General features: G+C 37.6%; 1 protein-coding gene across 1 annotated transcript in view; it reads left to right on the forward strand.

Annotated features, from left to right (window-relative positions):
- The window catches only part of SVEP1 (sushi, von Willebrand factor type A, EGF and pentraxin domain containing 1), a 195409-nt gene that overhangs the window by 38510 nt on the left and 131131 nt on the right, over positions 1 to 25768 (forward strand). The window contains 1 exon segment of the mRNA XM_037797566.1: positions 2185 to 2361. Within this exon segment, the coding sequence (XP_037653494.1) occupies positions 2185 to 2361 (177 nt within the window).

The raw sequence follows: 25768 nt of genomic DNA on the forward strand, positions 1-25768 counted from the left end.
GATGGGGCTTAGAAGCAGCATGAACATGAGTTTTGGGAGTAAAGAACATCTGGGACTGCAACTTATTGAAGGCTGGTTTTTAAGAGTCAGGGCTTAAAGCCAGAATGCCTGGATTTGAATCCCTGTTTTGACATCTACTAGCTGAGTGACACTGGACAAATTACTTAACTTTTGATTCCTTAGATTTCTTGTTAATAGCATGGAAATCAGAATAGAGTTGTTAGAAGGATTAAATGGATTAATACATATAAAATGATTAGAGCAGTACTGGGGGTTATTACAGTAAGTCCTCAGTAACTGTTCACTATGATTATTACCTTTGGCAATTTATCTAACATCAATGAGCTTCAGTTTTGGCTGCTTTTAAAATGGAGAATATAATATGTACCAGGATTAAATAAAATGATACCTAAACTGCACCATGTATAGTCTCTAGCACATGGTAGAAGTTCAGTAACTATGGCTTCCTTCCATTCTTCATGTTTTACAGGAAAGTGATATGTTACGTGGGAAGAGAGGGTGGTTGTGGTTGGGGAGTATGGGTTTTACTGGATGGGATTACGAAGTTATGGGTGTTATTAGGTGTGTTCTAGAGGACTACTTCCTAGGCCTCCCATCCTTTTCTCTTATAGGATTGGAGTCTGCTGCTCTGAAGAGAGTTGAAGCAGAAACTGGGTGGCATAGAGCCTTCGAGGAAAGGGTTTTGGTTACTGTAACTCAGCAGGGTTTTGGAAGGCACCACCTCTTTTACAGTAAATTATTATCTAGAATGTGTAATACTTTGGTCAAATTTCCAGATTTGCTAAAGAGAGAACCTGTCTTTACTGGAAAAACATATTGCGGTCAAAGGAAACAAGCCTCATTCTCCCTGCCTCTGTATTCTCCAGAGTAACTTTCAATTTGGGTGGATCCACTTTTATTTTCAAGACTGTCCATGTTTCTGGCCATTCTCAATAGACATGGGTTGTGGAATAATAGCTTTTCCCATATGTAACAAGTCCACTTATCCCTCTCCCAGACCTGAATGGTGGTGCCCCAGCCCTAGGTTTTAGTGTTCCCTAACTTGCTCTACTAACAAATAAACCAGTGAGCCAGTGCTTCAGAGCTGAATCCTAGGTACCCACATTGGATAACTTTCACCCCCACCAGAGTCTATTGGATGGAGCTGTAATCGGGTGCCTGATTTACTGGTCTCTTTCCCTTGGGGCTGGAGTCTTCCTATGTTGTTCAGAGTCTTAATGCATAGGGACAGATGTGTCACAATTGTGGTCATCACTAATCTCCTTCCCATGTATTCAACTGCAGCCCATGTGTCTTGCTGAGACCCCCTTGAGTTCCTACTAGAAGCCCATCACTATGCCTGGGCCTAGCACCATGGACCTAGCACTGGAATTTAGGCTAGGATATTTGAACTCCTTGGACAGGGTAAATCAACTCATTGTTTGCCTGATTCTGGGCCATCCATTCTAAGTCAGTTATGTTCAACCTGATCCTGTCCTGTTAAGTCACTTTCTGAATGGCTTTGCCTGTGTGGCCTGCCTCACTTCTGAGCTTGGCTCAAGTAGTCAGAATGGTCTCTGTTTACATAACGCATGGTAATTTATTGAGAATTAAGAGGCAAACTGTATCCTCATTCTGTTGTTTGATTTATCTGGTGCTGTTATTTAAGTCTAATCAAATAATTATGGAAGTGGTCTTGTTTATTCTTAAAAGTCAGTGGCTCACAATCAGTACCGTTGTGCAGCATTCAGGACTGTGGATTTATTTCTAATTTGAACAAGGCTTCTGGGAATCTGGCAACTACTCACTGACTTCATACTGAGGCAGCAGAACAATGCTGGTGTGGAAGCCAGGGAATGACCTGTAGAACCGACTGTGTTACTTCCTGCTGCATCTGGAGATTCCTTGCTAAAGTACTTAATTTTGACCTGACCCTGCATGGCCTTGAGAACTTAAGATGAGGTCCCAGACTAGAATGATTTAACTGGCTGAAACCAATTCCCAGGTGGTGGTATTACAAATAGCACACATTTGTATTTGTGTGGGGGCGGGGAGCAGTTGGGAATTAGACGAATATGAAAATATATTTTCTGCAGCTTTCACTTAAATTTTAGTGATTAGAGAATGTAACATTCTACTGCTAATTTGTGTTTTTTACTACCCTCTGTCATATCTTATTGGTAGATCTGCCTTCTGGGAGTTTTATTCAAGAGGATATGTCCCATTGCTCACATCTTTGTGAAGCCGGCAAAGACTGCTGTGACAGAATGGCAAGCTGCAAATGTGGGACACACACAGGCCAATATGAGTGCATCTGTGAAAAGGGGTATTATGGGAAAGGACTACAATATGAATGCACAGGTGAGTCTCCAGTTGTGTGTAGCTGTATCAGTTATCTGTTGCTGTGTAACAAATGACCCCAATACTCAATGGCTTAAAGCAACAAATATTTATTATTGTTCTTGAGTCTATGGGTCAGCTGGGTAGTTTTTTTAGACACAGATGTTCTGACTCATTCATTTGCAATCAGCTGTGAGTTGAGTAGGCTGTCCTGCTATCTCAGCTAGGCTCTCTTACATACCTGAAGGTCAGTTACCTGTAGTCTGACCTAAAATGGCTTTGTCTGGGACAATGGTCTGTCTGCTGTGTGGGCTCTCATCTCCATCAAGCTTGCCTGGGATTATTCACATGGTGGTGGACGCTATCCAAGAGGAAGTATGGAAGCTTGCAAGGCCTTTTGAAGCCTAGATTCAAAACTGGGAGAGGGAAAATTTGGGATTTTTTTTATAATCAATCTAACAGAGTAGCCAAATCTGTCTTCTAGGCATTTCCTCAAGACAAAATGTACCTCAATCTCTGTTCAGAAATTGAAACCAGTGGGCTTCCAGAACCCAGGCCACCCTTGTGAAGTTATCACAAAAAGTGCAACATTCACTGATCTTTAGTTCTTTTTTGAGCCTCCACAAAGGGGCATCAAAAAGTTCTAAAATTGCCATCACTTCAGAAAAGATAATTGTATTTTTCTGTCCTCTGCGAGTTCCTACAAAGGGACTGTGCCGGTTTGAGTGTATTGTGTCCCCCAAATGCCATTATCTTTGTGGTCTTGTGTGGGGCAGGCGTTTTGGTGATGGTTGGATTTGCTTGGAATGTGCCCCACCCAGCTGTGGGCAATGATTCTGATGAGATGTTCCCATGGAGGCGTGGCCCCACCCATTCGGGGTGGGCCTTGATCGGTGGGGCTATATAAATGAGCTGACTGGGGGGGGTGGGGAGGAAAGAGAGTGCAGCTGGGAGTGATGTTTTGAAGAGGAGCAAGCTTGCTAGAGAGGAACATCCTGGGAGAAAGCCGTTTTGAGGCCGGAGCTTTGGAGCAGATGCCAGCTGCCTTCCTAGCTAACAGAGGTTTTCCGGATGCCACTGGCCATCCTCCGGTGAGGGTACCCGATTGCTGATGTGTTACCTTGGATGCTTTGTGGCCTTAAGACTGTAATTGTGTAGTGAAATAAACCCCCATTTTATAAAAGCCTATCCATCTCTGGTGTTTTGCATTCTGCAGCATTAGCAGACCAAGACAGGGACCTTTATATTTTTACATTTTATCAGAAAGACAAGAAATTAAGAATTCTTCAACTCTACGTTATATTTTAGGGAATATCTAATATTTAGAACTAGTAGTGGCTTTTTTTGTGTTGGGTAGCATTTTGTTTGTTCTGTTTTTTTATCTCAAAAGCAACATGTTTTTTGTTTTTTGTTTTTTGTTTTTTTGTAGCTTAAAGTTCTTCTATGATTTGCTGTTTTGGGAAAATAATCTATTCCCATGGATATTAATACCCAGCAAGAAAATTTAGAAGCAGTAGGTTTACTTTACACCGCATCGTGTGGTATTTTATTATTTGTTTCATGTGAACATTCTTTTATTCTGACATTTGGCAAATAAGCGTGCTCTGCAACGTGGAAATGCAGTTCTCCCCTAGCTACCTGACATACTTCCTCATGGGACATTTCTTCTTGTGTTATTCTTTTACTCTTTTATTCTTGTTGCCCCTCATCTCCCTTGCCTCTCTTTTACTTCCTTCACTTGGCCCTGATCCCAGCTGGCCAACAAATCCTTTCCTGGACCTTCTCCCACCCCACCCAAGCTTTCTCACTTAAGCAGAAAAGGGGGAAAAAATCAGCCCAACTGCCTCTGAGTTGGCAAAGTGCCTTCTCTTGTTTCCCCTCCCCTTGAGTCTTCCCACACTCTCATCAACAGCCCAGCTTGGCACTCTCCCCAATACCTCCTCCCTTATCCCTCCCAATTTAGCCCACCAAACACAGGCAAAAGCTCTCATTTTCTTTGCTTGATGCTGTAGTCAGCATGTCTGGTCCTAGGCTGGGCTGCTCCCTGCCAATAAGCCACAGCCGTGTGGCTGCCTAGTAGCCTCAGCCACACTGAGCTGCAGCCCCCACTGCTCCACTGCTTCTGTAATCCTGCATCCCAGGGGAAACCTTGTGGCAAGACAGAAGGGGGAGTTTACAAACCCACTGCCCCCAGTTGCCCAAGTAGCTCTGGCTTCTACCAATAGTACTTTCCAGGCTGAGAGGCACAGCGTACATAGCATATGTGAGCTTGGGTGGCCTGTCATTAGAGCATCAGTGAAAGGGCAGGAGGACCTCTTGCTGCTGGGTCTAGCCAAGAAGACCAAATGTTTACAAGAGGAATAGTTTATTTATCCCTTCTTTTAAATTAGTATGTCTCAGCTTAACTCTTCCTTGCACATAAGATTTAAATTAGGTATAGCTCCAGCAATGTAGATGTCCATGTTGTTTTCAGTATCTGTTCCTATGGGGGTAGGGCCAGTGGCATTGGAACTCCAACATGCACGCCATGACTGTGTCGTTGCCATAGACAGCTACCATCATCGGTTTCTCTGGTACACTAGGAGCCAAGAGAAAATAGATAAATTATCTCCTCCTTGTGGCATGAGAGAGTCATTTTCAGGCTCTTTTCTTTCTCAAAGGCAGAAAAGAATATTTGCTCTAAATAACTAAGTACTGAAAATTTAATAATTAAGTTCTAAAGAGTTGTGAGCACCTTTCACAATTCATTTAGTCAACAAATGTCATGGAACACCTTCTTTGGGTCAAAGCCTATGCTGGGAGCCAGTGAGGTATTCAACAGTGAGCAGACAGATATGGTCCCTACCTTCTTGGGACTTATAATCTAGACACACAAATCAATTTATAATTATAAAGTGTAATTTGTGCTATGAAATGGTTTTTTTTAAAAAAAAACATGGTATGAAGAAGGGACTCAAGGGAAGGCTCAACTATGGTAGTACCCTTAAAGTTAAGACCTGAAGGATGACTAGAAGATATCTATTTAATGCTCAAAGAGAGGATGGTAACTTCCATTCTGAATTCTCAGAATTCTTTGAGTATTTATCCTTATTATAGAAACAATGCCTTTCATAAACAAATCATTCGTCTTTAGAGCCAGAAGAGACCTTAGAGATTATCTGCTCTAAACCCGTCATTCTACAAGAGGAAATTGAGGCCTAGGGAAGGATGAGTATTTTGCTCAAGATGACATCTCCAGCTGTCAAGACAACATGGGAAGAGACCCAGGACCCTGTTCTCTAGATTCTGTTATTTCCAAGATATCACACCACTTATTTTATATTTGTGAAAATAACACTCTACATATATTACTTTTCAGAAAACTGTGGACACTGAACTATGGTCAAATGTTTAAAAACACAGAAAAATTTGGCTCATATAAAATCTCTGCCAATTGCAAACTATTTGGCTTTGAACAAGTTAAAAATGTGTTCTGATCCTCAGTTTCTTCTGTAAAATTGATGCTGATCAAAAGCAGTGGGTTCTCTGCCTGATGCACTCAAATGAACAATTCCTGAGATACCAAGGTTTCAAAAAGAGAAAGAAATTTATTGCTAGGTGTGAAGCAGGAGAACAGATGGTCTATTGGCCTAAAAATCTGTCTCTCCAAACTGCGGTAATTCTGATAGTTTTATAGTATCCAAAGATGGGCAGGTTATGGGATAATGAGCACCTTGGCTCTAGGTGATGTAATTAGAGGTGATCTAATTATTGAGCATGCAGAGACTGGTTACATGTTCAGTCACAGAATGTATGTAAGAAAATGGTGGCTTCAATATGATGATGGGCATGATTTTTAGTGTTATAAGAAGGTACAGGTCACTTATTGTTTAAAATTTAAGCTACTGTGCATGTCAGATAGGCCTGTTTGGGTTAGAGCCATCTTTGTTTATCAAGATAACTTTGGACTTGGTGTGGTTTAGTTCTGGGGTGACTCAAGGCCCTTCAGTAATAAACATCAGGGACTGTCTTTAGTGATCTTAAGACTCTAAAGTTGAAAAACTGGATAAGATGGGTACAAGTGAGCGTTAGTCACAAGGTTTTTACAATCACAAGAGCACAAGATAAAGGCTGTACAATCATTATCAGAGATCAAGGCAGCTGGATTACAGTTCAAAGATTTCAGATATTTTCCTCTGTCTACTCTAATATACCAAAAAGTAAAAAAGGAATATGTATATAATGATTCAGTAATCATAATCATCCCCTAAATCCTAACTACTTGGTTATGAATTTTCTCTCTCATTTTATAATTCTCTCAATCTTGAGGGATGTCTTGGTGATGACTGCTCTAACGTCTTCATGCTGAAAGGGGTGTCAGCATTATAGGATAGAGGAATGAAACTAGCTGTTCTCAGAGAGACCAGTACTTCTGGCTTTCAGGGCTTATCTGGCATAGGAACAATGGAAGCATTAAGTCTCTGAAAAAGAAACTTAATACGTAAAACTTTTATAGAGTCTTATATAGAGTCCAGGGTATTCCATAGGGTTTTCAGGAATATTGTTGGTTGGGGCTTGGTTTACTGTGGCAATTTGCAATATCTGGCTGAAACTTGCTTAAAAGTAACCTCCAGAATGACCTCTTGACTCTTTCGAAATCTTTTAGCCATTGAAACTTTATTGTGTTTTATTTCTTTTCCCCCTTTTGGTCAATCAGTCCCATGATGCTAGAGTGAGGCCCATCCCTGGGAGTCATTTCCCATGTTGCCAGGGAGACTTACACCCCTGGAAGTCATGTCCCACATAGTGGGGAAGGTAATGAATCTATTTGCAGTGTTTGGCTTAGAGAGAGAGACCACATCTGAGCAACAAAAGAGGTTCTCCAACATTAATTAAAGTAGACTTAGATTTGCCATTACAGGAATAAGCCTCATAAGGACAACCTTCAAGGTTGAGGACTTGGCTTATTAAATCGGGAGCCCCTATTGCTTAAGAGAATAACAGGAATTCCCCAGATGAGGAAGTTTAATAGTTCTGCATTTTCTCCAACCCTCAAGGGACTTTGCAAATACTTTTTCATTTCTGCCCCAAATACTCTGAAAGGCATCAGGGTATTACATTAACCTGTACAGAATATCAAGATTTTATTCCCTATTCTAGGTTCCATGTCAAACAAAGCTGAATTAGGTTGTTTAAAAAAATTGACCAGACAGGTTAAATTATATGGCATGCCACAGAAAATTTAAATTTTGGACAAAATAAACATCTTTTCCTTTGGTCTCACAGAGAAGTTAAAGTCTTAAAATACAGACAGTATCATCTTTTACCCTGTATTCTAATTTATCTTAGTCTTAAACAGATCAGCATCATTCACATCTCTAATCAAAGTTTGACCTCTTTTTCATCTTCTTTAATGGTTGCTGTATGGAGTAATGCTGACTTTCAGAGCTGAAGAACTCGAACTCTGAGTCTCAGGTGTCACACAGATACTCAAAGTTCCAGGGAACTATCAGGTTATACACAAAGAGCGAAGCACGTCAGAGTTTAGAAATAACAGTTAAAACTCAGGAATAAATATGTTGTAAGAGCTGACATTCTAGGTCCTAATTTTCTTATAAGCATTTTCTAAATGTAGCCATTTGCAAAAATAAAAAATTTGACAGTTGACTTATATTGGGGTGTTAAGAGTTTGCTAAAGCTGCCAGAATGCAAAATACCGGTAATGGATTGGGTTTTGTAAAGGGGATTTAAGTTTTAAAATGCAGTTAGTATTGTCCTTAACCCTTTGGCCTGATTTGCCCTAGTCCTAACTTCACAAACTTTTTACAACAACAAACAAAATTCACTTTCACAAGCCTTCTACAGCTTTTCATATTTGCTCAGACTTTGTTCTATACATTCTCAAGGATAAAATGCCACACTTTTCTCTAACAGAGCACATCTGGTATATTTTACATACTCACATACTTTAAGTTACCAAAAAGATCTTTGATACTGTCTTTAAACATCTTTCAAAAAATAATTATTTTTAAAATAGAGTTTATCAAAATAACTTAATTTCATTAAACATAAACTTACATTTTTTCCTGTAATAAAAATCTAATAGATATAATGCTAGCCCATTCTATCAGTAAACCTGTATAAATTCAGGGAGAACACACCCAAGTAGAACAAAATTGCATTTGTTTGACTCAAAAAGTCAAACAATAGGACCAGACTTTGTCAGTGCATTTCTGCAGCTGTATCTGCTTTTTTTATTCCTTCTACTGGAGGTTTAAAAAAATCTCTTTGTCTTCATAATATCCTAAAATTACAAACAACCTCAAAAGCATATTGACTATCAAGCTCTGGAAAAATAGTACAATTGTTTAATTTGTCCCAAACATAAATCCAGGAAAAGTTTTCCACGGCTCTCAAGGACAATACTTTTACTTACTGAAATTCGGCAATTATACCTTATTCAATTACCCCATCCCAAGGTTATTTATATTTTAATAATGATTTGTTTACTGTGGTTACTGTTGTAAAGTTATTATTGGGAAAAATAATTTTAATTGGGGAATCTTTCAGAACAAACATGGCCTATTCTGCAACATTTCTTCTGTGCCTATAGGTTTCTAATCTCCAGGCCCAGTGGAAAGAGTTCTGAACCAAGCCCACACCACCCTCACCCCCATCTTTCTGCACCCAACCCCTCCCCTATAGCTGCCTTAGCTGCTTAGGTCCTGAAGGCAGGGATAAGTGAGACAGAAAGAATGAGGACTAATCTGTTGAACTTGGTTTTAAAAGTTTTAAATGAGGGCAGTGGATTTAAGGCCCCTAAAGTGGCCTTAGTGTTGGTGAGAGTTCCTAGGCCCTTCTTTTAATTGTTTTGTCTAAAACTGTGTCTTTGCCTGTTTTGCAGCTCTCTGCTGCCTTAGAGAAATTCAGAGGGTGTTTTTTTCCCAATGTCCGGGTTTGTTTGCAGTAATTATAAAAACTAAGGTTTTGAACCCTGGTGCCTAGAGGGTTCCCCCCTGCCCCAACTCCAATATTACTAATATGTGTGTGTGTATGTCACACACACACACACTTATTTATCTTTAAGCAAGTCAAATAGAGCTCTTTAAGAATTTTTTTGTTAATTTGCTATTACTTTCTGAGCTTTGAAAATGTCCCTTGGACAAGCAAATAGAAAGTCACACAAGAAACAGAAACACAGAAATACTTTTGAGAGGGACAAATAAAGAATTGAATATACATAATCTCATTCCATTTCTGCTCTCTTCTGCAGAATAACTCTAACTTTAATACAGCGTCCTTTTGTATAGATCCATTTTCAGGCCATTTCTTTCCTGATTCTAAATCATACTGAGGCTAGACTTTTTACGGAAATAAGCTATTTTTTATTGTTGTTTTTCTCATAGGCTGGTAACTAAAATCTTTACAGTTTTTCAAAATATAATGCAAAGGACCATATTCAGGAATGCTATTAGAATTAGAATTTCCCATTTTTAAAGAACTCCTGCAATCAGTAACCAATTAGGAGCGCTTGAACAATACAAGTGCAGTAACATACCAATTAATGAGTTTAAACAGACACAACACTATATATTTAAATAACACACCAATTAATAAAACTAAACTGAATACACTGATTAACAATTAACAGGCTTTAAACACTTACTGTACTTAAGTAACACAGCAGTTAACAAACAGGCAACATACACTTAATTTCATTAAATACCAATTAATTGTTGGATTACTTATTTTTTTTTTTAGGAGTATACTCAGTAGACAAACTCTGGTCAGGGCCTTAAACCTCATGTAGAATGGTACCCAAAAAACAGAAAGGTGTAAAGCTCAAAGCCAAGTCCAGGGGACTCAAACCTCCAGGTCCACTTTCACCTTGATGACCCACTCACCCAGTCAGATGTCCAGACTTGGAACAGTTTCTCCCTTTGAAGCTTTTTAAGACACTGAAGGTCTGGAGTGCTGGCAGAATAGAGAAAAACCTAGTTACTGAGTCTCTAGACTAGAAGGAATCTAGCAACCACAAGAGGCTCGATTACCTGTTTACCTGTCCTGCCAGGGCTCCAGGACTTCAGGTAGTGGACTTCTTAGGAACCTGGGTCGCCAAATTGACACTGATCAAAAGTGGTGGGTTCTCTGTCCGATGTGCTCAAATGACCAATTCTTGAGACACTAAGGTTTCAAAGACAGAAAGAGTTTATTGCTAGGTGCAAAGCAGGAAATCAGATGGCCTAGTGGTCTAAAAATTTGTCTCTCTGAACTGCAGTAATTCTGATAGTTTTATAGTATCAAAATATGATAGTTTTGGGAAAATTAGCACAGTGACTCTAGATGATGTAATTAGAGGTTACCTAATTAATGAGCATGCACAGATTGATTACATGCTCAGTCACAGAATGTATATAAGAAAATGGCAGCCTTAATATGATGATGGGCATGAATTTTAATGTCATAATAAGGTACCTGTTAATGATTGTTTAAAGTTTAAGCTACTGTGCATGCAGATGGGCCCATTTTGGTTAGATCTAGCTTTGTTTATCAAGATAGCTTTGGAATTGGGGTGGGTTAGTTCTGGACTCACTCAAGCCCTTCAATAATAAACATCAGGGGCTGTGCTGTCTTTAGTGATCTTAAGACTCTATAGTTGAAAAACTGGATAAAATGGTACAGGTGAGAGTCAGTCACAAGGTTTTCACAATCACAAGAGCACAAGATAAAGGCTATACAATCATTATCAGAGAACAAGGCAGCTGAATTACAGTTCAGAGACTTCAGGTATTTCCCTATGTCTTTTTTTTTACCAGAAAGTAAAAAAGGAATATCTGTATAATGATTCAGTACTCATAATCATCCTCTAAATCCTAACTTCTCGGTTAAAAAATAGGCCCAATAATGGTATAGTTTATATATATGACAGTTTAATTGAGAGAATAAACTTAGAGTCTTAGGATAGTATCTACTACATTAATTCTCAGTGGGAGCTTTTATTATTACTTATTACTATTGGCAAGAATATAAATATTATGAAAAAGCTAATGAATGAACATTAAAATAATTATTTCAGTTATGAGGTATTTGAAGATAAATGGCAAGCACACATTTTATAGATTTCGCTGTTCTAGGCTAGACAAGTTCTTTTCCAAGAAATTGTACTATGGGAAGGATAAGGGAGATATATGCATGCAGGTGAATGCCATCAAGAGACTTTGCACCTGTTAATGGCTGGAAATCTTTTTGATCTGATGAGTACCCAATGAAAATCAAGAATACCGACTGGGTAAGGTAGTGAGAGAATGTGCCATTGGGTGTTGAAGAAAAGTAGAGAGCTGTTTGTCTTGCTTAGGGAAAAGTTATATGTAAGGCAAATTATATTTGTTAATTAGTGTCATAAAAACATAGAATATTGAACTAGCTTTAAGAGATTTTCTTAACCTTCATTTGGGAGATGAGGAAACTGCACCCCACCATCACAGAGTAAATTTTTGGCAGAGAAGAAGTAGAATTAATGTCTGCCAATTCCCAGGCCAGCATTCTTTTATTTATACTAGCCTGTCTCCAGGAGGTCCTAAGAGACTTCAAAAAATGGTGACCATCTTGATGTTGCTGTCATCTCCTCCTTCCTTTTCCTCATTGTTCTGGGTGATTGACAGCGTGGTTGCTTGTGTCCTCAATGACCTCCAAAACCTCCAGCCAAAGCAGTGTCCTCTTTTGACATGACATGGGCACCACTGTCACGGTAAGAAACTGAAAATCTTAATTTGAAAGCAAGCCTGGAGATATTTGTTAGGAATCACTAACAAATAATACTTGGTTAAAGAGTTCAGCTTTATAATCCACTATATGCTTGAGCTGGTTTTTCACGTCCCTTGGCTCAAAATTTCTCTTAAGGAGTTGGTTTCCAAATAATCATGTGCTTTTAGCTGGTATTCTTGGAGAATGTGTGCTAATAGGTTTTACAGAAGTAAGGACTGGGTAATAAATAAATAATCCAAGATGGAATGGTGATTCTTTCATGTATGTCTTATTCCCTTGTATGGTAGTAGAACTGAACATGGAAATCATTTTTGACAGAAGTTAAATTGACCTTAAAAAGTCCTTTAAGAGAAGATAATTTTTAACACAATTGTAATACTATGAAGCCATCACTCAGGTGATCCAGTTTAAGAGTGGCATTGCAATCAAAGAAATCCAGTTCAGCAACCAAAAGAAATTTCAAAATAATTCTGTGCTTGATTTTCTCTAACCACAAAATGAGGATACATAGACCACAGCAATTCTTAAAATCTTCTTTTTCACATCTGTCTTTTCCTTTCAAAACCCTAACTTTTCTGCATTAATTTCTTCAAATCCCCCCTACACACACACAAACACACACACACATGTATATATATACAAACACTCCTCCAAAGCCCCAGCCTAAGCCTCTTGTCTTTCTCACTATTTCCTCTTGATTCTGTGTCACATTTTGTGGAATCAGAAATGGAGAGAAGCTAAGAACATTCTCATATAAATACTTCTTTTCTTGTTATATGTCAATGCTTTATAAAAGGCCCTGGTTTTAAAAAGTGTGTAGTTTAGTTTCATCTACTATAGATATTTTGTAGGATTCAGAATCAGGTTTAAAGGGTTGAAAAAATATCCTTTCAGGATTAGTTATTGAATTTTAGCTAAGAGAATAGTATTGCAAAGGCCCAAAATTGTGCAGTCTGATGGAAAGGTGTTGCTTCCATTCCTAGCTCTGTCATGAGTATGACTTTCTCCTTCCTTCACCCATAACTCAGGCACTGGGACAATAATGATGATGATGATGATGACTGCAATAAAACTGATAATAAGAAAAGTAATAATAGCTACTGCTTAAATAGCACTTACTAGATACCAGACACTGTTACGAACATTGATGTGCATTGACTCATTTAGTCTTCACGATAATCTTTGAGGCATTGTTCTATTTTAGAGATAAGAAACTAAGGTACTGTGAGGTTAAGTAACTCATCCAGAGTCATACAACCAGTAGGGCTAACATATGGACTCAGGCATTCTGGCACCAGAGTCTACAATTTAGTTGTAGTGATAGACGTTTAACAAATAAACATACAATTTAAAAAATAATTTTAAACTCTTAAGTATTCATTTGACCCTTATGAGATAAACAACATTTTATCATTTTTGACCTACAAAACAGCAGCATCAGATGGTCCAACCTAATACTCGGAAGGAAATGAATAGGATGAATTATATAAAATACAAATCTGAACATGCCACACACCTGCTTAAAGTTTTGTCATGGTTACCAAAATTCATGGAAGTGCCTTAGCATGGCGTAGAAGGCTCTGCCTTTGTGCCCTCCCTTTACCCCTTGAGCTAAAAGCTGGACCTGCTTAGGATTTCCATCAAATACCATGCTATTTCATTCTGCAGACTTTTTCCATGCTGCTGCTTCTACCTGCCTTTCCCCACTTCACCCAACTATCATCTTTTCCTACTTCATCAGGCTAGTGATACCAATAGGCAGTGACTCTAATTCATTCTAACTCACTGCTATCCTTAGAACCCATAATAAGAGCTCAAGAATAAGACATAGCTAAGAGGTCAACCTTAATACCAGAATCTTAAATAGACAAGAACTCATTATTGAAATCTTAGGCAATTGTCTGGTTTCAATACCTGTCTTAGTCACTACTGGACCCTACGATAATATCTGCCACATGGTAAGAAATAAAGAATATATGTGTATTTAATTTATTTGAATGCAAAATATTTACATCTGGCCAACCTTTGCCAATGATAAGTAGAATACAGTGTACAGTGGATTTAATAGATAGGTTGTTTGAAGATGGCTAGATCATCCAATCAGTTGTGAATAACTAGCAAACTCCTGTTGTAAATCCAAGCAGTTGCAGCTGTTCTGGATTTTCCCTGAAGGGATTTGAGAGACCTGGAATATAGAGACAATAGACATCTTGAGGACGCTGCTCCATGGCATAGATTGATTCCATTTCAGTGAGTTTGGAATGATTGGCAAGTTGAAAATTATAGCTGGATGGAGGCCAGCACTGAGTGCTAATTAACTTGAGCCAAGGCCCAGTTATATTGTTTTTTATAAAAGGAGAGACACCGGAATAGTTATGTCGAGAATATCTTTTTTAATATATAAATATATATGCACAACCCCTTCCCCCCACACATACACACATTTTCCTGTCTAAATATTAAATCATTTCTTTGGAAGGAGAGAGGACAAAGAGCTCTAAAAATTCTTGAATGGAAACCAAAACATTTGGAAATCTTGTTCTCTGAACAGAGCTTAGCTGCTTTTAAAAAAAAACACTCCCCAGCGGTGCCTAATAATGGATGTGTAAGGTGTAAGGAATTTGTACAATGTATTCCTATTTACTTTTTGTGAGGGAATATTGCCAGCATGTGATGCTGGTTTCCATCACTTTAATGAGGAGGATGGGTAACTGCTGCCTAAACTAGCTAATTTGTTCAGTTTTTCATTACATGATGTAGGCATTTGGTCCTGGTAGTGCACTTTTCTAATCTATTATGATTTTGTAAAAGGAAACTCATAAAATCAGACCATTCACATGGAGCATCAAAACCCTCCAAAGTCAGTGTATTGTATTCTTTAGAAATGCTTTTAAAGATATAGCTGATATTCTAAAATTGTCATGATAAGGATTGTCACCCATTTATCATTGTAAAGTCTTCCTTTTTCCCTTCAGCTTCTCCTGAGTCCCATCATAAGCAACACTTCCCAATAACACTGGTAAGGAGGCAGAGAGGAAACATTTCACACCTTCTCAGTCTGTGGTCTTCAGAAAGTTTTGCTTACATAACCCCTAAAAGATTATTGGAAAACCACGTATCCTTGTTGACTTTTAAGTGGCCAACTGAAAATTTCCATCAGGATTTTAAAAGATGGCAATACTGTAGTACTGTATTGACATTTTAAAATAAGACTATTATCTCATACTTAAAATGTACCCACTGAACTCTAAATACTACAGTAAATTTGATACTTTTTCGTATCTGCTTATAAACAAGCTTTTTTTTAACTTGGAAATTTGCATAGTTTCCTGTTTTCTTAGATGTGTTCTATTCCACTTTCACCACATTATTCTGTTACAATCTAATATTTTTATGCCCTGGAGTCTATTATTTATTACAGTATTGTACTTCTCTGCCACACACAAAAAATGTAGATATGAATTTAAATTAATTTTTACAATTCCTGGGACCAAAATTACTACTCGATTGAGTTATTACAATTGTTATCAGTAAATAATTTATAAAACATATGATTTAAGTTTTGATAAATACTTATTGTACATAAAAGTAAAATATTATTGGAAATTTCTAAGGCGGATTTTTTTTTATCAATTCATGTAGCCATGGGTTTATATTATGCTCCATTAAAACAAGAGAGCATACAGCATCAATTTCATTTCTCTTTTCTGTTTTTATAGATGTTAGTGCTGAAAAACCTTCTTCAGATAACTGTGTGTTTGGGAGTTGAAGGGGTTGTGTTAAATCAGTGTCACGCAATTCTTTGAGCCCCTTATGAGTTGTATGCCAAAAATAACATAAGTTATCTGTCATCAAAGAAAGTATTTTAAATGATCTGTCAGCTGAAAATCCCGTCAGGCCCTTTTTCAATTTTATGGAAACTGATTTGTGGAATGAGTTGTTACCCAATCATTACAATAATTCCCTTTCTAAATTACTGGGAAGCCCACCAAAAAGGCTTTACTAGCTCTTATTAAAAGACTACCTGTAACTGTTTCACATAAAAAAGCTTTGTTTAACCTCATCATCTCAGAACATTTGGGGGATATTAAAACAGTGCAAATTTTAATAAACCTTTAGCCATTCAATAGTTTATGGCAAAATTCTTTCATCTTGCAATGTGTTTTCATATATTCTTGTCAAAACCTTGGAGCCACACATTTAGCTCATTTAATTCATGGAAGAATATCCACCACATAATGTCTTCAAAATAGCCATTTCTCAATGTAATGTCAAACCTATCTACTACATCAGATTAGTTCCTGAGAGAAAAAGGCTCAATGTGCTAATACACATTTCAGTGACAAGCATGTCACTTTTGAATTCCACAACGGACAGATAAGGCTGAGAGCCTGCCATGAGTTTGTCAGATGGATGAAATAAGTTGCTGCTGTAGTCAATATTTCTTTTAGATATTTTTGTCCTTGCTTTGCTTTCATGGGATTCTTCCTTAGAAATCCATTCTTTGACAGTGGTCAAGGGGTTTGAAAAGAGAGGTGGTAAATGAACACTGCCTTTTCTTCACAATAAAAAAAAATGTTAGATAGATAGCATTTCCAGTTACCAAGATGTTGAATTGTGCTGGAAGTTTTTCACCTTGGGGCAATGCAACATAGTGAGATTTAGAAGGATTGAGAAGTACTCTTTTGTTTTGTAAAGTGAGAGAACAGTTGTGAAAAAGTGCCATAGATACTTCCTCAGGCAGCTCAATTTAGGTTAGAGTGTATATGAACACTGAAGTTCTGGAAGATTCTCTTAAACTGACCCAGGCCACATCCTCATGCCTCTTGCAAAGTCTTTGTGCCTATTTATCTTCCACATTTGCAGAAGAGGAAATAGAGCTTTAGAGGACTTAAGGAGGTTACCTAATGTCCTTCGACTAGAAGGAGGTAGAGTTAGCACCCAGCTCTCTCTGACCCCAGCGTCCTTGCTCTGTCTGCAGCATTATCCTGCTTACAGTCTATCCACAGCATTGCTCAGTCATCATCGGCCCTCGAGGAAATAGTATGTCTCTATGTCCACAAGTTCCAACTGTCAGTATTCCTGAGATAGAGAGACCCTGTTCTATATTGACAAACTGAATTAATGCTTTAAAGTAAGATTCATAAAGTGGTACTGCATCTCTTTTTTTAAAAACAGATTTAGGAGGAATATCAAAGTCATGTGCTTCTTCTGGGGTTGAATTATCTCTTGGGAATGAACTTTGCACATCCTATGCTCTAGGCTCCCCAAGCAGCCTCTGGCTGCTCAGACACTTCAATCCCTTTCATGGCTCTATGCGTTTGTGCTTCTGTTCCATTTGCCTAGAATATCCCATGTCTTGTCTGCCTCTTTAATTCTTACCAGTCCTTCAAGATTCATAACAATCTCACTTCTTCTATGAAACCTTCACTCTTAGCCCTCTTCCAAAGATCCATTGTCCTGATACAGTTAGACCCACATTTTTTCAGTTCTGTTAAATATCTTTTCTCTGTTCACACTTACAACATGTAAGTTATAATCTTTAGTAGATTTTTCTCCTCTAATAATCTGGGAATTCCTTTTAATTTTTACAGCCTCTGCCACCCAGCACAGGGACTTGGAGCAAGCATTAATAAATTTTTGGTGAATGAATGAATGAATAAATAAATAAAACAGTTATAGATGTTTAGATACTAAAACACAGCATATGGAAACTCTGCTTGGTTCCCAACTTCCTGGGAATTTTCCATTCCTTTTCAGGAGAGGTGAAGGTGAACAAGTCTACTGACCCTGAGAAACACTGGCTTAGAATCAAAGTGAGCCATCTGGAAGGCTGAATTCAACAATAGGAAGTGGCTAATCATGAATTTATCTCTTTCATGTTATCTAGTTACGGAGATTATTTACAAATTTATTCCTACAAACCAATATACTATGAGGGTGTGCATGTGTATGTGAGTGTGTATGTATGTTTAAAGCTATTTGCGTGTATTGATGGTTTGGAGTAGTTTTTTTCATTCATATAATAGTGCAAAACATAGCATTTCGGCTTATTGTCGACTTTTACCCTTTAAGCAACCATTTAACAAATATAAAGCAAACCATTATTTCTGCATGGACTATCATGTTAGTAGTTGAGCAATTTTCCATTAAAACATAGGAGTTTGTAAATCTTTTCAAAATGTGAAAGCAGTTATAAGAAGGTAAGTCATGAACTATAAAACAAGTTATAAGGAAAAATAAATAAAACTAACACAGATTATATGTGAAATAAAGGCAAAACCATCAAAACTTAAAAAAGCAAAGTTACTCCATTTCACAATCAATATTTCATATTTAAAACAAAAAAGAGTTATTTTTTATTTGCGTGTAATATCGTAATATCGTTAGCCTGGAAAACCCAAAGGAATCATTAAAAATTCACAAGAGTTAATAGATTTGTAAGTTGGCAAAATAAATACTTTCAAATCAATAAGTTTTTATGGAGAGACATTGTTTAAAAAAATGAGACAAAATCCTGTTTATAATAACAAGGGAAATATATATTTCCTAAGAATTCTTTAAAGAAAATTGCATGACTCTCATGAAAAACTGCAAAATTTTATTGAAATTGATAATAGAAATAATAATGCCAATTTATGAATTTACACAGGATGAATTGCCCTTTCCATTGATTATAATACTCATGTTTATGCTTCATCATATTCCATTCCATATATGAAGTGTCTGTAAAGCAATGGTTAGACATGAAGTATCTCCGATCCCCAGTCAAACATACTTGTGTAATGACCAGGATTGCCATCTCCTAGATAGCTTCTCTGCATTGAACATTTCTAGATGCACTTTGAAATTGTGCTTCTCTGCCCTCTGCCTTTTGAACATTTTAAATTAAACTTTTTCTTTTCAAATAATTGTAGATTTCATGCAGGTTGAAAGAAATAATGCAGAGAGGTCCCCTATATACTTTTCCTACTTTCTCCCAATGGAACAGCTTGCAAATTTATGATGCAGTGTCACAACCAGGATATGTATATCAGTGTAACATTTGTAGTATGTTGGATCTTCCAATTCTTTAACATAGTGTGCTGGTTTGGATGTATTATGTCCCGCAAAATGCCATTATCTTTGATGCAGTCTTGTGTGGGCAGGAAACATATTGATGTTGATTGGATTGGAGACTTTTGATTGGATGTTTCCATGGAGATGTGATCACTCAGCTGTGGGTGAGATCTATCATTGGATAATTTCCATGGAGGTGCGGCCCCACCCATTCAGCGTGGGTCTTGATTAGTTTACTGGAGCACTATATAAGCTCAGACAGAAGGAATGAGCTTGCTACAGCCAAGGGGGACACTTTGAAGAATGCACAGAAGCTGAGAGAGTAGCTGCAGATGAGAAACAGTTTAAAGATGGACATTGAAACTAGACTCTTGCTCCGGAGAAGCTAAGAGAAGACAAACACCCAGGAGCAACAAAGTGACATTTTTGAGGAACTGCAGCCTAGAGGGGCATGTCCTGGGAGAAAGCCATCTTGAAACCAGAACTCTGAAGCAGACACCAGCCACATGCCTTCCCAGCTAAAAGAGGTTTTTCAGACACCACTGGCCATCCTCCAGTGAAGGTACCTGATTGTTGATGACTTACCTTGGACACTTTATGGCCTTAAGACTGTAACTTTGTAACCAAATAAACTCCCTCTATAAAAGCCAATCCATTTCTGGTGTTTTGCGAAAAGGCAGCATTAGCAAACCGGAACACATAGTATGTCTCTATATTTATTTAGACCTTCTTTTATTTATTTCTTCAGCATTGTATAGTTTTTGGCATACATGCCCTGTACATGTTTTATTAGATTTGGAAATAAGCATTTCATTTTGTGAGTGTTTATATTATAAAAGGTATCATCTTTTTACTTTTGATTGGCACTTGCTCATTGCTAGTATATAGAAATACAGTTGATTTTTGTGTATTTATTTTGTATCCTGTGACCTTGATGAACTCACGTATTGGTTCTAGGAGGGTTTTTTTAAATTTTGTTTTGTAGATTACTTGGGATTTTCTATGTAGAGAATCATGTGATGTGCAAATAGGGACAGATTTATTTCTTCCTTTCTAATATTTATGCCTTTTATTTTATTTTCTTGCCTTATTACACTGGCTAGAACTACTCCAGCACTATGTTGAATAAGAGTTGCCTTATTACTAATCTTAGGGGGAAAGGATGTAGTCTTTCATCATTAAGCATAATGTTATTGTATAGTTCTGGAGATAGTCTTCACCAAGTTGAGGAAGTTTCCCTCTATTACTATTTTTCTGAGAGTTTTTATCATGAATGTGTGTTGAATTTTGTTTGTAGAACTTTTTCTGCATCTTGAAATGCTCATGTGATTTGTCTTCTTTAGCTTGTTAATGTTGTAGATTACACTGATTTATTTTCATATAGTAAGACAGTCTTGCATCCCTGGAATAAATCTAACTTGATCATGATGTATGCTTTTTATATATTCCTAAATTCTATTGCTAATATTTTAAGAATTTTTCTGTCTATATTCAGGGGAGATATTGATCTATAGTTTTCTTTATGCTGTCTGTGTCTGGTTTTGGTATCAGGGTAATACTAGCTTGATAAAATGAATTGGGAAGTGTTTCTGGAAGAGACTGTGTAGAATTGGTGTTAATTATTTAAATGTTCAGTAGTGTTTTCCAGTGAAATCATCTGGGCCTGAATTTCTTTTTTTTGGAGTTTTAAAATTATGAATTAAATTTCCTCAGTAGTTATAGGTTTATTAAAGTTATCTTTCATATTGGTTGAGTAGTGGTAGGCTTGTGTTTTTTGATGAATTGATCCATTTTGTCTAAGTTACATATGTGTAATTCAGTTACATACATATTTGACATAGTATTGCCTTATCATCCATTCAATATGTGAAGAGCTTGCTTCAATCCTGATATTGGTAACTTGCATTTTCTCTTTTTCCTTTGTCCGTTTTCCTAGAAGTTTGCCAATTTTATCGATCTTTTTAAGGAACCAGTTCTTTGTTTCATTGATTGCTTTTTTCTGTTTTCAATTTTATTGATTTCTGCTCTTATATTTATTACTTCCTTCCTTCTGCTTGTTTTGGGATTATTTTGCTCTTCTTTTTCTAGGTTTTCAGAAGGGAGCTTAGATTACTGATTTGAGACATTCCCTCTCGTATAATATATGCAAATATATGCATTTAATGCTAAAACTTTTACTTCACTGACACCACTTGGGGGAGGCGGTGTGGTGGTTTCTTCACTGCTGGGCAGTGGTAAAGAAAGTCCTGGCTGTCCACTAGGTCTCCTCTGACACCCCTCCAGTGGGGAGAGAGAGGAGCTCCTCTTTACTTGTGGTTGGGGAGTAGAAGTCCAGATACACACACCCCTGTGGTGAAAGATCTTGCTCCCACTTACCCTTCTTTAACAAAGACAAAATTTTGGGGTGTCCCATGAGAGTCTCCTAAGGGCAGTTTAGGCTCTGCATTCAGCCACCCCCTGGTGTGGGTTTGGGTGCAGCCACAGTCTTCTCCAGGGTGTTTGGCTGGATTAGGGCAGTTGTTGTCTAAAAGTTTTCTATGTTGCTAAGCTGGTGTTTTCCTGATCTTCTGGTTTGAAAGAGAAGAATTTTGTTGGGGCTTTTTTGTCTGTGCCTGTTAGTGCTTGGGGCTTGCCAGCCTCTTTAGTTCCAATTCTGGAATCAGAGAAGAAAAAGGAACCCAGGGGACTCACCATGATGTTGTTCCTTATTGAGGTCCCTTCCTGTTCTATCTAATTTTCTTCAGATTCTGAAGATAAGAATCTTCTTATCTTTCAGATTCTTTTTGTGTTTATTTTACACATACCATCCAGGGTTTTTTGTTGTACTTAGTGAGTGGATTAAGGAAAAGTACAAATATTAGGTCTTCCCTAAAACCAATGCCCTCTCTTTTTTAGGGTCCATCATTTCCTCTCTGTTGATAGATTTTTCCTTCTTGATTAGGTCAACCTAACAGATACATTGCTCTTTAGGTGTTAATTTAATTAAAGACACCATTTTGGGGAGCAGAGCGATGTCAATTTTTCCCGTAACTTATGCTTGATGGTAAGTTTTATTTGTGCTGAAACTAAAGTAAAATAGGAAAAAAAAGTTAATAGCCAATACTTTAAGAATAAGAATTGTAGAAAGCATTATAGAGGAAAAACAGAAAAGCAATTAAGCAAAATATATTAATTAATCATAGCTCAAGTTCTTCTTGAATTGTCCTTAAGTATAGGAATATGTGGCAGTGAACAAATCGTACCAGTAGTACAGCTGTTCAAAAATAGTTTACCTTTAGTTATGGAGGTGAAGGGATTTAACCTGGATTCGAATGCTGAGTGAGATTTGGACAGGCAGAAAGAGGGGAGACTATCGTGGAGAACAGAAAATACAGGACTGTGATGGGAATTGAAGGTTGCTCATATGGCCAGGAGAGTGGGCTAAATCTACGGTTATAAGGGAATTCAAGGCAAGAAAGGTAAGTAGTAAAGAAGACATTGAACAGAGACTTGAATTCCAGATTAGAGAATCAAACGCTGTTGTCCTCCAAAATAATTCTCCAAAAGGTACCCCAAGTGATCTTGTCACACACCCTAACTGAAAACTTTCCCATTAGTCCCCAGTCGTTTTTAGGATATACTCCTAGATTTTTAAACGTGGCTTGCCAAGCCCAGCACTGATGCTTCCGGTATCTACTTAAGTTTCTAGCCTCACCCCTCTGCACCCAGGCAAAGTTAGCTCTCATTTTTCTTTAATCATAATATACCATCTCTTGCACATGTTGGTTCATCTTCCTGGATTGCTATCAGACTGCTCCCACAGCTCCCCTCACTCCTATCCACAGTCTGGTCTCATGTTTGAAATCACTTTGATCAACTAAACTTACCTGATCTCCCACCTCTGCTCAAGCGGGATGATGTGCCTCTTACATATTGTCATAGAGCATGGTATTTGTCCCTCTTTAATTTTCTGTTCAAGACCACAAGCTTTGTAAGGGCACAGGCTGAATTATGTCTTATTTTTGGCTGTATCCCCATTAACCTATTATCTGTCATATCCTTTTTATCCCTACGAGGGTCATGAAATTTTTGTTTTACAACTACTTTGCTACAGACCCATGTAGCAGTGATAGAAAAAATGGTTCCCCACCAGGTTACACAACTTAGAGGTCGGACAGTGTCAGAACCAGTAATAATTTGCAGAATTCTCAGCCCTGCACTCGATCCTTTGCACCACACCCTATTTTAATTGATGAAATGGGAGAAAGGTGGTGACATGGTGAAGTTTAATGTGTTGAAAGCATTGTGTTTCCAAAGTAAAATGCTTGCAATTTTATTTGTACAAATATTATTCAAAAGATAGTCCAAACATTTTCAGGAATAAAAGGGAAAACATTTTTAGATGTTTGGAGTACTTCAAGGTGCAAAAGCCTAGACCACACAGATCACTGGAATGAATGCCAGGCACATGGAATCATTCTGAATCAGGTCCTATGCAAACTGCATAAAGAAATCCTTTAAATTTGTCCATTGACTCCTTCAACTTTTTTTTTTGGAAGATGTGATTGTTGTACAGTCCTTGCCTTAAGGTAGCTTATTATGAAATAGATCTGTAATTACTATAAACAAGTTATAATATGTGCTGTGAACCAAGAATTATGATTAATCCAGTTCTAAGCAACCGAGATTGAAAGAAAAAAAAGTGATGTGATGTATGTGGTACACAAAATGCTATAGCTGTTCAAAAATAGTTTACCTTTAGTTATGGAGGTGAAGGGATTTAACCTGGATTTGAATGATGAGTGAGATCTGGACAGGTACAAAGCAGGGAGACTATTGTGCCTGACAGAAAATACAGGGCTGTGATGGGAAGTGAAGGTTGCTCATATGACCAGGTGAGGGGCTAAATCTATGGATATAAGGGAATTCAAGGCAAGAAAGGCAAAGTAGTAAAGACGACTTGAACAGAGACTTGAATTCCAGGCTACAAAAGATTTTTGAGCAGAGACGTGGCATGATCAAAGCAGTGTTTTAGGAATATTATTATGGCATTCATGGACAGAGATCACTGAATGTGAAGTAATTTGGTGGGAGATATAATGGATAGAGGTTGTCATTAATCCAGGCATAAAATCATACGGTCCTAAATTAGGGTAGGAGCACTGGGCATGGAAAGCAGCAATTGATATAAGCCACATTTCCAAATTCCTATAGACCTTAGTGTCTTATTGAATGTGAAGTAGAGGAAAAGAGGAAAGGAAAAGACCAAAGGCAACTGTATTTCTAGCCTGAGATTTTATTCATAACTTACTCCTCTTTGTGGGACTCAAAGGGAAACAAATTTGCTGATGGACACCAGTCTGCACTCAGAATCTTTCTTCCTTTCTGGCCACTAAGCGTTATTAGGTCCAAGGGGAGCGAATTCTCTTTCCTTAGTGTAAGCTATTGTTCAACAGGTATGCATCAGTACAGTTGGAAAAGCTGTTAAAATATTGTAATACTTACGTACCTGTTGGTAAATAGCTGCTGACTCGCGAGCCCTGTATGCTCCTCTTGACCGAGCTCATCCATCTTCCGGGCTCGCTGGCCCAGTCCACAGCCTAGCACCTGTAGAGGAAACATCTGGTAGAGAAATTGGTATGCAGAAGCCTGCTTTCCTGCCACAGCTGGTGTCTCTTCTCACTGATAGCTGATCATGCCGTTCTGGATTGTAGTGTTTTGAATATCACCCCTGCCATGAGTGGAGTTTTCTCCCAGAAGACTTCTGTTGAGCATACACATGTCTGAATTCTAGCATGGATCCACCTTAGTTTCAAGTTGAAATCCTGTTGCATTGAAATGCACAGGACTTCACATTTAAATAATAATTAATAAGGTAATTTTTAAAACTCTTAGTATTCAATGTTGATGAGAGTACAATAAGACGTGTACTTTCATTACTGATAATGGGAATATAAAATAATTTAGCAATAGGGGCACAAGTTTAAAAAGTTAATATTGTTTTGTCTAAGAAAAAATTTTGAAAATGGATCAAAGATCAAAGAGAACAAGATGTTTATAGATACAATGTTTATAATTGTAAAAAAAATTGTTTTCAGTCGAAATGTCAAATATTGAAAGAATAGTTAAACCAGAATGGTTTAGCTGATGTTAAATTTTATTTTCTTCTTTATACAATTCTGAGATATTAACTATTTTTGAAAGAAAAACAACAAGATTAAAATAATTCAGAAATCTCCAGAGGTCTCTCCTAAAACGTGCTTGCTTGCAAACTTTTAAATAAAAATCAGGCTGATCTCACATTTCTCATTCAGAAAGTAAACTCCTTAAGATGATCAAGTCTACAGAGTTTTCTATGAAAAAGACTTTGCCTCAGTATTCTGTACTCAGCCAGGTCATGTGTATGTGTGAATGTGTGTGTGTATATTCGTGAGTGTATGTGTGTGTGTACATGCATAAAAATTCTTAACATGTGACAATTACTTTGCTGATGGCTCATCTTTTGGACACGATCTTCTAAGGGTTTTACATTTTGTTTTGTGATAGATTTGTCCTGATCATCAGTGATCTCTTGACTAGTCTGAGCAGGTGCTTGCATTTGCAACATGGCATCTCCTGCATTTTGCTTCTGTGGCACCACACAGGG

This window comes from Choloepus didactylus, chromosome 10, assembly GCF_015220235.1.
Source record: "Choloepus didactylus isolate mChoDid1 chromosome 10, mChoDid1.pri, whole genome shotgun sequence".
In the NCBI taxonomy this organism is placed as follows: domain Eukaryota; kingdom Metazoa; phylum Chordata; class Mammalia; order Pilosa; family Megalonychidae; genus Choloepus; species Choloepus didactylus.